We start from the raw sequence: 15,364 nt of genomic DNA on the forward strand, positions 1-15,364 counted from the left end.
GATTAATAAAATGAGCAAAAACAGTCATTGCAACAGTAATCTATTCCAAAGTTTTAACAATAGTCCATTGTTATCTGGGTTTAATCATGTATTTCAACAATGCAATTTTTTTTTATAACAGATTTGTAAAAACTAGTAACCTTCATTAAGTGCTTGTGGGACAAGGAGTGTTTTGTGTGTTGACAAACTTCATGAAAACAATAAATTGATAAGTTAACTGAAATGTGTACTGAAAATGCGAAGATCTATATGTTTAATTATAATAGTCTTAATAGAAATCTGTAGGCAAAGAAAATCATCATTCTGTCACGAGTTGTTTAAAACTTGATTACAAGTTGTTGTTACTGTTGGTTGTGTACTGCCGAACCCCAAATGTGTGTCAAATCAGTAAGAAAGAAAAACAAAATTACATATATTTAGCTCATCTGAACCAAGGGTTCAGGGTGAGCTATTAGTAAAGGTTGATGGTCAGGCATCTGTCATCCTCTGTCCATTGTCAACATTTTTACTTAAATATCTCTGAAACTGCAGGTCAGAATTACACGAAATTTGGTCTGTTGCGTCCTTGTAAGGTCCTCTCTCAAGTTTGTTCAAATTTGGGCACTTGGCCCCTTTTATGGGCTGCTAGAGCTAAAAATAGGAAAAGACTTTTTTATGAACCACGTGATGGAACTTCATCAAACTTGGTCTGTAGCATCATTGTTAGGTCCTCCCTTTTAGGGGCTGCTAGAGCTAAAAATAAATATACCTTTAAATGACTTCTCCTCGTGAACCTGTAGATGGATCTTCTTCAGCTTGATCTGTTGAATCATTGTAAGGTCCTGTCTCAAATTTGTTTATATGGGGGGGCACTTCCTTCCTTTTAGGGGCCACTAGAGCTAAAAATAGATAAAGCTTTAAACAGCTTTTTCACTTGAACCGCATGATGGATCTTCATCAAACTTTTAGGGGCTGGTAGAGGTAAACATTTAAACATCTTCTCATGAATGGCTTGATGGATCTTCATGAAGCTTGGTCTGTAGCATCATTGTAATGCACTCTGTCAATTTTTATGTTCCCTGAAGCATAGGAAGCTTCACTATCAAGAGGAGATGCATATATTATCTTCATGTTCTGGTCGGATGATTTTTCACCCAGTTATTGCCCTTTGATTATTCAATAATAGTATACTATAGTACAATTCTTGTCCAGATTATTTCTGAGCAACCATATCTTGGAATTTAGCCATACTTCATAGGAAAGTTCATCATCAAGAGGAGATGCGCATATTGTCTTTGTGTTCCGGTCTGATGATTTTATACCGAGTTATTGCCCTTTGATTATTCAACAGTAGTATATTATAGTACAATTCTTGTCCGGAGTATTTCTCAGCAACCATTGTTTGGAATTTAGCCATACTTCATAGGAAGCTTTACTATCAAGAGGCAATGCGCACATTATCTTCGTGTTTAGGCTGGATGATTTTTCACTGATTGATTGCCCTTTGATTATTGAACATTAGTAAACTAAGTCGGGAGTATCTCTCAGCAACCACTGCCTTGAATTCAGCAAAAATTCATATGATGCTTCACTCTCAAGAGGAGGTGCCCAGTCAGTGATTTCCACTTTTGTTCTTTTCATATGCAGATTTTGGGGAGCATCCATTAGTTTTACCGATATTTCTTGTTTTTCAAAAGGGTATTAAACTTGGTATGTACAATCATTTTAACATCCTCTCCCGAATTTGTTCAAATGAGGGTGCTTTACCTTTCAGATGTTTTTATATGCTAAACACAGATATTACCATTCATGATTCAGAGTGCCCTATACTTATTTAAGGTCAAATAGTCCAGGTCAGGTAAGCGACTTAGGGCTCCTTTGACCTCTTTTCTTTATTAATGTATGTTATATGTGTGTGAAATAACTGAAATATTGATGACAGTATGTATGCAAGCTTGAAGCTTTCATCACAGTCGAGCTAAAACAAATTAGTAAGAAGTTGAGACAAATGCATGTTCTTTAGGATATAGCTTGCACATTACAGCCACTTAGAATTGTACTTTCACAAGTGTTTTGAAGTTGCACTGAATTAAGTTCATGAAATTGAGCGAAAATTAGACACTTGAGAATAATTAGTGACCTGCATTATTCATTAACCTTGAATGACAAAAAGGAAGTTTCCTTCTTAATCTTATGAGATGATTATGCGTAAATGTTTATGGAGAAAATTTTTCCTATGCATTTTTCTGTCTTGATTTCCTTGTATTTGTCTGTAAATTTAGTTGTCTGTCCATCTATCTTCCTTTTTAGCTCAACTATTTGAATCTTTTTGTGGCAAGATGTGTAATTCTGCCTGCAGTTTTTCAAGAGTTATGCCCCTTTTTGACTTTTTTTGGTTTATCTTTTTCAATCAGTATAATACCATGTTTTAACCATTGCAGATACTATGTTAAATTTTCACACTCATCTTTCTGGTAATAACTAGGGATGGGAACGAATACTGAAATCAGTATTCGATTATTCGGTTTGCCATATTCGAATATATTCGAATATTCAGTTTGTTTTAATGGAAGCTTTGAATTTTTACTAAGTGATTGCCATATACTTGTTTAAAATCGTGAATCATCGTACGTAATAAGGCCTAAAAATATGTTTGCTTCGGTAACCCGGTCCTAGCGTTTTATTTTACAATTCTGTCAGTATAATCATGAACATACTTAATTAATTCAGTGTTTAGCTTCAAAATGATACAAAAAAAAATTCAAATCGATTATAATCTAGACCGTTGCAACTTTATCTAAAAATAGCAGGTTGTCTGATTTCATTCTCATCCATCAGATGTTCGTCAAAATCCTGAGACGAACCTCTGATTTATTTCTGTCGTTTATTTGGTGAGCATGCGCACTCGTAATTACTAACGGGAGAAGTTTCAGCCAATCAATGTTCGCCACTATTTGGCACGCCGAATTGAAATTTCAAACAATATATAAGCAAGGTAGTTGCTAACGATGGATAAAGGCGATATTCCATGATTGCGATTAATAAAGATTTATTTCTGTTATTCGATGTTAAGAAATTCACCTGAAGAAATAATAATATTCCTCGTAAGTTGGCATCGATATGAAAGGACGCGGTCACGCTTTTCACGGACGATTTTGATTGGTTCGCTACATTTTGTCGCGAAACAACGCTGATTGGCTGAAACGTTTTACCTGTAATGTAACCAAACCACAAATATAGGCGAAATGTGCCAGAAGTTCATCCGGGGAACCACGGTAGACCTCTGGTATGCGAGAATGTCTAATTTAAGCACATGTCGCGCTGTTGTACTACCGCCGCCATTTTGAAAGTTTTCTATCGGCCTGTTAAAAGCCGATAAACTTAACGAAGGCAGACTTAAACCTCCTTCAACATGATCTTATGCATCAGTCATGTGTTATATCTTTACTCTATTATAAACTACTTCGAAATTTATTTCGGATGAAAACCGATTCTGTGGACGGTCTGAAATGTTGTACAAAATATTGTAGAAAGATAGACAATATCTACAAGTTTGGTATTGTTTTCGAAAAAAAAAAAAATTGTAAAATTTGTTACATAAAACGGGCGCCAATAAAAATGAACAAAGAATAAAAAGGCATCAGATACGGTTAATCCGTAATGATGACCCTGCTAATTATGCATTGCCATTTTCTTGTTAATTTGACAATTTTTGACACGCATCTGACACATTTACGCCTGTTGCAAACTGTTAATCCATAAAGGTGGCCCCTGCCAATTATGCATTGCTATTTTCTTGTTAATTGGACACGCGATAAATAAACATGACAGAACAAACGGTTTTATTCTGCAGAATTAGCATGCTTATATTGCCCAAAATCAACGATACTTATTTTGAAAAAAAAAAACCAAAAAAAAAAAAAAAAAAAAAAACTATACAATAATTTACTAATATTGGAATTTGCTTTTCATATTCGAATATTCGTTCCCATCCCTAGTAATAACACAAGATTACAGCATCAAATCCCAAAACTTCCCAAAACTCTAACATGAGTTTTAACAAAATTATTTCCCTTCTTGGACTTAGAATTTTGCATACATGTTGCTCTCTTCAAAGTCATTGTAGATATTGAATTGAAACTTGACACAAGTGATCGAGGTGGAAAAAAAAACATGGTGAAAGATGCATGTCCCATAACTCTTTGAGTTGTATTTTGGCAAAGTTATGCCCCGTTTTATATTCCAGTTTTGATAAAAACTGACATACTACGGAATGGCAATGTCCTTCGTTAGAAAGTATAATAGCTACAGCTTTCAAACTTCACCGGATGACTAAGCACTATTGGAGGAAGATCCCTATTGTTTTTGGGTTGAATAGGTCAAAGGTCAAGGTCACAGTAATCTTGAGACTGAAAATGGTTTCTGGACTCCTAGTTATAAAGTGGAACAGCTACAGCTTTCAGACTTGATACAGTGACTAAATACCACTAGAGGAAGATCCCTATTGATTTTGGGTTCAGAGGCTGAAAGGTCAAGGTCACAGGGACTTTACTGTATTCTTTGTACTGTTTTTGTTTCTGGGCTCTAAATTACTAAGTATATCATCAATAGCTTTCAAACTTTACAGGATGACTAAGCACCACATAAGAAGGACCTGTATTGTTTTGGGTCAGTACATCAAACGTCGCTTTGTCCTGGAGACTAAGAATGGTTTCCAGACTGTAAATCATTAAGTATACTAGCAACAGCTTTCAGTGTTTACATTGACTAAGTATCACTAGGGAAGATCCCTGTCTGTTTTGGGGTCAGTGACTCGAGGTCAAGGTCACAGGGACTTGACTTTATTTCTGGTAACTTTGTTTGTTTCTGGGGCTCTAAGTCTGAAAGTATAATAGCTGTGGCTTGCAAACCTTACATAATGACTTAAGTACTACTTTTGGAAGATCCCTATTGATTTTGGGGTCAGTGGTGCACAGGTCAAGGTCACATTGATCCCTTTTATACTTTCGGTTAAGTTTCTTGCTATTTGTGTCTTAGTATCACTCAGCCACATTCTGCACTCCCTCCCCCATTCCCCCACACTGCAAAATTAATTGTTGTTTTAATGTTGATTTTAACTGCCATTTCTTATTTTGTTTTGGAAAGAATGTATGGTTTATGCCTTTAGGCGGAGCTTTGTACTTGGAAAATGGAGGTTAAAGTTTTGCATGGATCTTACTATTCCTAAATTAATGCAGATACTTGGTTGAAACTTCACACAGATGTTGCAAGGTCACAGCATCAAGTCCCGTAACTCCGTAGTGCATGAATCGGATAATATACCTATTCTTAGATAGAAAATCCATTTCTCTGATTAGCTTTCAAATATTTGAGTGTGTTGTTATGAGACAGCTCTTGTTCTATTTATTTTTGTCTATTTAAACATGCAGTGCCTGATATTTCTTAAATGTCCTTGTGCAGTTCATTTAAATAACTGGGAGCTTCTTCGGATTATTTCTGCTGTCTATGATAAACAGGTATATAGAGAGACCTCATAAAATTCTAGGGAATTTAGTACAGTGTGTAGAATTTGGTTTCTATGAAATCCTGATACTCTGAGATACAACAGACATGTTGGAGTATGTTACCTATAGAAACAGCAAGTATGGTAGATATATGTTACTTTTAGATACAGCAGACATGCTGGAATATGTTACCTGAAAATACCACAGACATACTGGTGTATGTTACCTGTAGATACAACAAGTTTGCTTGGATATGATACCTGTAAATAGCAGCAAGTATGCTGAAATTTTGAAAATGTTTATGAAAGGTTCTTTTTGCTTTATTGCAGACAGCTTAAAGCTGAAAATATTAGTAAATTATGAGAGTACATTGATTCCTTCTTGACATGCCTTTACAACAGACACATTAACTATGTTATAGGTCCAAACATGCACTATGCAGCCCCAGACTTCAGCGATCCATCGTTGCTTGGTGGTCCAATGTTGGGAGGTATTGGAGGAGCAGTCTTCTTCAATGTACCCTACCTGGATGATGCCACAGTCAAAGATTATGTGAAAAAACAAATGTAAGTATTTGTTGAGCTGAACTAGATATTGTCTTACTATTAGAAAAATGTTGAACAAAAACAGTTGCATGATCATGATGAGTACCTAATATACATATAAGTGGACATTTTTTGAAGACGACATTTACAAGGGACTGGCAAAAAAATGTTCTCTTAATAGAACGGTGTCTCACTAAATTTTGGTAAAGACAAGTAGATTTGAACTGTTGATATACTTTCCACATCAAAGTTTAAACATGATAACTGTTGTTATCCCCCCCGCTATGAAATCGGGAGGGGGGCATTGAAATGGCATTGTCCGTTTGTCACATCAGTCCACAGCCATTTCTCAGTAACTAACAGGAAGAATTTCATTAAACTTGAAATAAACATGAACCAACATACTGCGATGATGCCCGTCAAGTTTTTATCAGGGTCCGCCCCTTATTTCAAGAGTTATGGCCCCTGAAATAGTCAAAAAAGCACATTTTTGTCCATCCACAGCCATTTCTCAGTAACTAGCAGGTAGAATTTCATAAAAATTGAAATAAACATGAACCAACATACTGCGATGATGCCTGTCAAGTTTTTATCTTGGTCCGCCCTTTATTTCCAGAGTTATGGCTCCTGAAATAGTCAAAAATGCACTTTTTTGTCCATCCACAGCCATTTCTCAGTAACTAGCAGGTAGAATTTCATAAAACTTGAAATAAACATGAACCAACATACTGCGATGATGCCTGTCAAGTTTTTTTTTGGATTGGTCAATTTCCCTTAGAGTTATTGTCCTTGATTTAATGAAAAATCCACGTCTGCAGCCATTTCTCAGTAACAAGCTGGTAGAATTTCATGAAACTTGAAATAATCGTTTGACAACAAAAACATTTATTTTTTTAGATATCTGGATATAAATGCTATATTTCTTAAGAAGGCTTTAAAACTTAATTACTGACAAACTATATGTTACGGAAACACATGATAATTTGCTAATTTTACTACTTTCTTCTATGAAAATCAAAAAGCGTTTGTAACGCTGTACTCCAGGTAAACTGTCTCGATTATAAGTATCTATATTTTGGAGTCGTAATTCACTAATTCCGCGATAGCTCTATTGGTTACGATGACGGGAAAATGTCTATTTTGCCGCGGCTGTCCGGGGTTCGATTCCCGATGCATCTTTTTTTCTTGATTTGGAATTTTTAAAATATTTTAGAAACAAAAACTCATATTCTAATGTTCATAATATGACCAAACTTCAATTTGAAAAAAAGATTATTTTTAGCTCGACTATTCGAAGAATAGTCTAGCTATTCTACTCACCCTGGCGTCGGCGTAGGCGTCACACCTTGGTTAAGTTTTTGCATGCAAGTACATACAGCCATCAATTAAAGGCATATAGCTTTGAAACTTATTTTTTCTTTTTCTAGGTCAATTACCAACCTCTCTGGGTCAAGTCCCATAACTCTGACATGTATTTTGAGCAAATTATGCCCCCTTTTAGACTTAGAAAATTTTGGTTAAAGTTTTGCATGCAAGTACATACAGCTATTTCTAAAAGGCATATAGTTTTGAAACTTATTTTTTCTTTTTCTAGATCAATTACCAACCTCACTGGGTCAAGGCCCATAACTCTGGCATGTATTTTGGGCAAATTATGCCCCCTTTTGGACTTTGAAAATTCTGGTTAAAGTTTTACATGCAAGTTTCTATCTCCAAAACTAATGCAGATATTGAATTGAAACTTCACATGTGCCTTCGGGGTTATAAAACTAGTTGATAGCAGCAAGTCCCATAACTGATATGCATTTTGGTCAAATTATTCCCCCTTTTGAACTTAAAACTCTTTTGATATTTAACCTTTTTGGGTAATATTTTCCTGCTTCTGGGACAATATTTCGAATAGTCGAGCTTGGCTGTCTTACGGACAGCTCTTGTTAGTATCAATAGTAGTTGTGCATGGGGCATGTTAGGTTCTTTCAGAAAAAAAAATTGCAGAGTTACGCGACTTTGTTTTTTGTTACCATACTATATACATAGACACAATCTTGTGCGCACCATTTCTCCTCATCCCCTTGACACAATTTAATGAAACTTCACACAAGTGATCAGTAACAACAGTAGTTGTGCATGGGGCATGTTAGGTTCTTTCAACAACAAAAATTACAGAGTTATGGGACTTTATTTCTTGTTAACATACTATGTACATACAGTCTGGATATGCAATCTTGTGGGCGCCTTATCTTCCGAACCCTTGCACACAATTTAATAAAACTTCACAAGTGATCAGTACCAACCCTAGTTGTGCATGGTGCATGTTATGTTCTTTTAGATAAATATTCTGAATAGTTATGGGACTTTGTTTTTGTTAATGTACTGTATACATAGTCTATATACATACAGTCCACATAATTATGCAATCTTGTGTGCGTCAGATTGCAATGTACTGTGTCAGTGCATGCGGGGGATACATTCATCACCTTTAGTGATAGCTCTAGTTGGTTCAGTGATTTTCATTGGAGTTAGGCCCTCGATTTGTTATATTTTACCTTGCCTGTGCAGCTGTTCCAACACTACCAGGAGGAATTACATCGAACTTTACAAAAGTGATCATTGCCAAGTTCAGTTTTGCATTTCTAGAGCATATTCCGGTTCAGCCATTTTCAGAGGAGTTATGGCCCTTTATTTTGGCGACTTCTGTTGAACCATTGGACAGATTTCCGCTGTGCCAGGCCTAGTTATGCATTACATCATTCAAGTTTATTTTTTCACATCAGGGCATGCAATATGCATGTGATGACAATATTGATACATATATTGAACCAGTATTTATAAAGACAATGCTTGGGGTACAAAACAAGAATGCAGCATACTGCACATCTAAAAATAGAATTGTATATCATTAGATATTACTACTTCGAGAAGTAACATTGGCATGTTCCGTTCAGTGATTTTCAGTAGTTATGGCACTTGATTGATAGTATTTTACAGTGTTTACTCTACTTGCCATATACCATTTGGCTAAATGTGGATGATCAGTTCCAAACCTGTTAGTGAATGTCATTGGTTTATTGATTTTCACTGGAGTTATGGCCATTTGCAATGCCTGCTTGTCAAGTGGTAGGAGACATTTGTTTTTCATGAAAAACAGTCTAGCTGAATATTGTTTTAAAATATTTAACATAGATTTTCTTTTAAAAAAGACTTTAATAAGCTCAATTAATTTTTGAAGTGACCTATGTTTTCAGTGAGTATTACTTCAGCACAGAGAATCTTCAGCGAGACTTTTTCCTTCGACGTAAGATGCAAAAAGGTGGCTGGATTCCAATAAGTCTTGTAGCAAGTTTCCACAGAGTACAGGCTCTTACACAGAATGTTGCTTTGATTATTAAAGTAAGTTCTCACATGGAACATAACACAGCAAAACATTACTGTAAAAGAGTTTTTATCTTGCCTCTTATATTTTGCACTTTGATTGTCAGATGTCTTACTTGCTTAAGAAAATTTCAACCTTCTAATTGGTCATATTCTTTGAGATAATGCAGGTTAATAGTTATGACTGTATTAAGTGTCGCACAGTAGGCAGTAAAATTGGTTGGAATTGTATCCAGTCTGCCGTTAGATGATCACTGAATACAGAGAGGTTTCCATACTGTTTCATCATTTTGGGAAAATTATTTTTTGTCAGGAACCCATAATGAAATGCAGATCGATTGACTTGTATCTGTGTTATTGTTAGTGATCACGTAGAGGTAGTATTATGAAGTCCCTGCAACATGCTTGTTTTCTGCTTCAGGCATGTGCTGAAAGTGAGAACTTGGAGCTATCAGAAGATAGAACACGGGTACGAGGGAAGAATGATCCAGATAAATGGCCTTTAGAAGATGCTGTACCAGTGAATCCAGCATCGCCTGGTGCTTCGTCAACCTTGCATGCTGATGTACCAGAGTTTGTTCCGGGAAAATTACATGCAGATGTTCCAGAATTTGTTCCTGGAAAGATGTATACATTACAACCCCATCATGGTATGCAGTTTGGTCAGTTATTAGTGCCCTACCAGTCCCAAGACTGGTTTAGGGGACAGTAGGATTACGCTTTAACACCCATCTGTCCGTCCACATTTTCATGCAGGCTCCATAATTGCTATCAGCCAAGGGGTTTTTAGCTTGGACAATACAAAGCATATGGAGAGCTATCCTGCTCACCTTTGTGTTCTAGTTGAGAGTATTGTTAAAAGTTTTGATATACTTTCGTGTTATCTCTGTTATTATTTTGAATTATTTGACGTGTCACATGTTTTAATATCAACATTTCCATTGTAATAAATTTACTCATGGGTTGCCATTAATTCATAAAATGATTTTCATTTCTGTACTCCGAATCCAGGCTTTTATTCTACGTTTTCCGGATAAATGATGTTACACAATCACTTCCAGTTTATCAAACATGCAGAACTACTTTGATTATGTCTCCGACACCACTGTGGTGGGAGACATATTAATTTACTCCTGTCTGTCTGTGTGTCTGTCCGTCTGACACAAATCTTGTCCGCGCTCTTAAGTCAAACATTTCTCATCCGATCTTCACCAGACTTGAACAAAATGTGTTTGCCAATAAGTCCTCGGCCAAGTTTGATAACTATCCAAATCACTTCAGAATTACGGCCCTTGAACTACCGAAAATCGCTCAGGTCTTGGTGCATAAATGACTCATATACTACTATTCAGATGATTAGGCAGTTGTGGGAGACATGCGCTTTTCTCAAAAGCAGCTCTAGTTACATTACCTGAAAAGAAGACATTTGCTTGTTTCTTGTGTAGTAAGTAGATTGTAGAATGTGAATATATACAGGAACTGAAGGTATATGTTTATAGTGGAGTGTTTTTGTTTCTGTAGATAATGAGCAGCATGATGAGGGTAAGACTGGAGACAGCCTCGAAGATTTCTATGCTCCGGTCCTCTCTTCAAGTGCACCTGAACTGCAGGGTGAGTGGACAGAGGTTAAAAAGCGAGCCAAAGAAAAGAAAGAGAAAAAGAAGAAAAAGGTATGTTTTTTCAGGTGATTTCTATGATACGGTTGACTGTTGAATTATTTTTTCAAGAACAGGTAATACAGAATGTATCTGCTTTATGAGTTTGCTTGTTCTGTTTGGCTATGCAATCACAGACTTAAAGAATGTTCCCCTCACTAGGGGTGTAACGATACATCGAACTATCGATGCATTGCGATACTAAGTGTCCCGATAGCATGCATCGATAGAAAAGTCACGATCCAATAACAATCGCCGATAGTTCCTTCAACAATCGATAGTTTCGATAGTTTTGAAATTTTAGTAAATACAGAAATAATTTATAATTTATAAACCAAGAAACAGAGCCAGCTTTCATTTGCGCCTCGGAAAATGTTTACGTCTCCATTACAATAATTACCATCACGGAATTTAACTACCATAAAGGACTGAGAAGTCTGGAGATAATTAATAAATTTAGTTTCTTAGAAACTTTGATTATATATATTTAAATAACCTGTTAATCTTAGATGAGAAAATGTACTATGGACATGGAGAAAGAAGGATACTTGTATTATACAGCAAACTGTTCGGTAGGGCCCTTCATTTAGTGCTGGTACACCTTAAACCGATCCGTTAATTTTCGTCTTTTTCGATGCTTTGGGTTATTAAACATGTTGACACTCGCAACAAAATGGCCGATTCGTTTGAGTATACCTTGCATAGGTTTATTGTTTTACCGTATTTTAGTGTGTATAGGTCGCACTTTTTCTACCCATTTTGCTGCCTGAAAAAGTTCCTGCGACCTATACGACAGAACATTGCCAGCAGTTTTTTTTTTTCGGGCCAATTTTCTGACTGTAGCTCTCGCAAAATTACGTGCATCTGTTACGAACGAACAAAATGGATAAAAAATATCAATATCGGCGGCTTTTCAACCAATAGCGGTTACTTTCAATAAAATATATCGTAAATAACCCATACAGACTATTAAAATTACGAATGACTTTAATTCAAAGATGTTTTTGCAGTCTGAATTACGTTTGTTTCTACTTTCGTTTTACTGGACGCCATTGACATGTACTCCGGGTTGGATAAAATCCGGATAGATCCGTCCTCCATTCCAAACATTGTTTATACTAATTCTTAGTGTATTAAAAAGCTTGAATGATTATTTTTTACTTTTGATTTTTAAATAAAAGAAAAAAATCCAAAAACAGATATTTTGTTAATCTTTTTACTCAGAATCAAAAGAACGCGGTTAATTACATGACACGGAAAGGTGTTATAATTGCTGTGCAAACAATTCACACTTAAACTTGCATGATAACAGACGTCTGCTGCCAATTAGTGTCAAAAAGCCGCTTTTCTTTGATGTAGTCTGTTACCGATACTACTGTTGGTACGAAACGGTTGGGAACGAAAATAACACAGTCCGATTTCCACCAATCAGGTTCTGATAATAATTCAGTCCGCGGCATCAATATGGCCGCCGCCATAACTTTTTTGCCGGTAAATATTAAATATTGCTGGGGAAAAAATCCGAAATTTAACTGCGACTAATACGCTAGAAGTTAAATTTTCCGACCATTTCCAGAGCAAAAATTAGATGCGGACTGTACATTACCGCGACCTATACACACCAAAATACGGTACTTATTGTTCCAAAGCTAAGGAAGTCAAGAAATATTTAATGTTAGAATTATTTCTGTTCATTTCATTTATACAAACATCTCAATGTGTGTTAACAGCAATTATAAACAGTGTCGTCTCTTACACTGTGTAACAATGCCAGTTGGTAGCTTTACTGTATAAAATATGATGGCCGATAACTATTGCAATAGTATCGCAATAGTAACCTGCAATAGAATAGTATCGCAATAGTTTTTAAGCAATATCAATAGTATTGCAATAGTCAAAATTGGCCTCAATAGTCACCCCTACCCCTCACCACTGGCTCCAAGTCTCACTAGGATGAATTCTTCATGTAAAGAAGCCCTGTTTTGATGGCCTTGCACCAAGGTGCTCACAGAATCCTGAAATTACAGTCATGAAGTAAAACAGAATTATGTAATTATGTTAATCGTGAATAATTTGACCCTGTAGAAAAATGTTGTGAATATTTCTCTTTTTGAAATACTTTTATGCCTCTGTATTCTGTTACTTATTCCATTGTTCTTAGTACAGAATAAACAAAAGGAAAATTGACTGATTTTAATGATGACCCTCAAAGAATGAGTTTTACATGTATTGTTTGATTGTGCAGGAGAACAAAAGTCAGACAGGAGATGAGCAGGAAGAACTAGACTTTATGTTTGATGAGGAAATAGAGCAGCTGGAGGGTGTAGGACGTAGAAATAACTTCACTGAATGGTGAGTTTATCAGTTTGTACATTGTTGTGAGCAGATTGCTATTTTTAGGAGGGTATCTGTATCCTTAGCTTGTCTAAATTTTGGAGGCAGTAGAACTTTAGATTTGACTTTGTATGTCTGTTGGTCTGCACATCTGTCAGAATTTGTGTTTTGCATATTCAACCTAGTGATGAAACATTATAGGATTGTGTATCTGGTGTTTTAATTGGGATTTCACTCATTAAGACCAGAATTAATGCTGTTAACTTAGTCAAAAATATGCATTAAGGGTCTGAAATGTTGTGTACACATATCTCAAAAAGTACTTGAGGTAGAGACATGTTATTCAGCATGTGAAGTTGTACACCTTGGGTTTATTTAGAATTTTAAATACAGTCGACATTGTATTAAGAGACCACCCAAGGGACTGCTAAGAAGTGGTCTCTTAATGGAATGGTCTCTTAATGAATTTCAGTCAGATATAAAGAAAAGTTATTTTCAACTGTTAATGTAACTGTTTTTATTATAAACATATATGTTTGGTTTAAAAATCTGTTTTAACATCGTGAACATTTTTCCAAGTCCACAAACCGTGAAAATTATGGCTAGATTGTTTGTCAGTTCGACTGATACAAAGGTTAATTGCATTTAGTTACGTGCAAAACGTACTCGCTAATTACACAGATGAAGAAATGCTATGTAGAAATTTGGTACCCGGTCGCTTAATAGATACTTTTGTCGAATATTTTACCTGTCGGGACTACATTAATGTGGTCGCTAGTCGTTTAATACAAAAGTCGTTTAATGGAATGAATTTATGTACTGAAAACCTTTGGGAGGGATTTTGACCGGTCGTTTAATACAAAAATCGCTTAATAGAGGTGGTCGCAAGTACGATGTCGACTGTACAGTCAAAGGAATTATGAAAGATTGGCAACAAATGGGGGATTCAATTTGGTCTGAATTAAAGACATTGAACTGAATTAGCAGGGCAAAAAGTTTCTCAAAGGACAAAAAACAGTAAAAAAAAAAAGCCCCAGTTGATAAGTACTTCTATTAAGTGGTGGGCAGTCTGTAATAATTTTCAAGACTCATAAATATTCGTGATTGATTTACAATGCCAGTAGCATTCATGGCAAAAATGACATAGTTAACAAGTAAATGAAAATTACATACTTTTTTCAGGTCTGACGATGAAGAAGACGATTACGAGATTCCAGACAGCGAGATCAACAAGATATTAATAGTAACACAGACACCGCCTGCGATGCGTAAACATCCTGGTGGAGACAGGACGGGAGATCACACACCAAGATCTAAAATCACCGCGGAGATGACAAAGCTTATAAATGATGGACTGTATTACTATGAGCAAGATCTGTGGGATGATAGTGATTTGATGGTGGGTATCCAGTCTACCATTGCAGGAAAGATTTCGCAGGTGTGTTAAGTATGTCTAGTCTCCTTAGAGGTGGAGGATTACCAGCTTTAGTGATTGTGTAAACCTAGTGTGTAACCAAAGTCTAATTCTCTAGTGCTTTTGTAATGTACCAACACCGGCTTTTTTTTTTTTATTGATAATGTATCGTGATAATTATGCTGTCTGTATTGTTAATATGATTTATACTTTAGTAGTTGTTTTGGTATGCCATTTTGTTCACCCAGCTGAATTAACTGCATGTAGTTAAGAAAAATTGAAACTTTCTTCAAATAAATGATTAGGAAGTTGTTACAGGTGTGAGGTAAGATGTCCAGGTAAATATGCGTGCTACCCGACAGCAAAATGCTAGTGATCGTTTAAATTAATATTAAAAGATCAGCAGTAATACCAAGTGAGTAAAACTGATACATGTTGTTACACCTACTTGTTATCCAGCTGTTTTTCTGTCAGTATTGATTCAGGAAAGAGAAAACATTGCACATTTCTGAGACCATTCAGAGATAAGCTATATACTTGTGTTTCATATTGCTGTAAATG

At 35.8% G+C, this 15,364-nt stretch overlaps 1 protein-coding gene across 3 annotated transcripts in view; it reads left to right on the top strand.

The window, feature by feature from the left end:
- LOC123556812 (la-related protein 1B-like) overlaps window positions 1-15,364 on the top strand; it is a 75,363-nt gene that overhangs the window by 39,520 nt on the left and 20,479 nt on the right. For 2 of the 3 annotated variants that reach the window (XM_045347805.2, XM_053543144.1), the window contains exons 6-11: window positions 5,905-6,049; window positions 9,274-9,418; window positions 9,822-10,050; window positions 10,922-11,070; window positions 13,301-13,407; window positions 14,572-14,827. In XM_045347805.2, the coding sequence (XP_045203740.2) occupies window positions 5,905-6,049; window positions 9,274-9,418; window positions 9,822-10,050; window positions 10,922-11,070; window positions 13,301-13,407; window positions 14,572-14,827 (1,031 nt within the window). The remainder of the gene's footprint in view (window positions 1-5,904; window positions 6,050-9,273; window positions 9,419-9,821; window positions 10,051-10,921; window positions 11,071-13,300; window positions 13,408-14,571; window positions 14,828-15,364) is intronic. The other variant, XM_053543143.1, reaches the window with a different exon arrangement.

This window comes from Mercenaria mercenaria, chromosome 5 (assembly GCF_021730395.1).
Source record: "Mercenaria mercenaria strain notata chromosome 5, MADL_Memer_1, whole genome shotgun sequence".
Classification (NCBI taxonomy): Eukaryota; Metazoa; Mollusca; class Bivalvia; order Venerida; family Veneridae; genus Mercenaria; species Mercenaria mercenaria.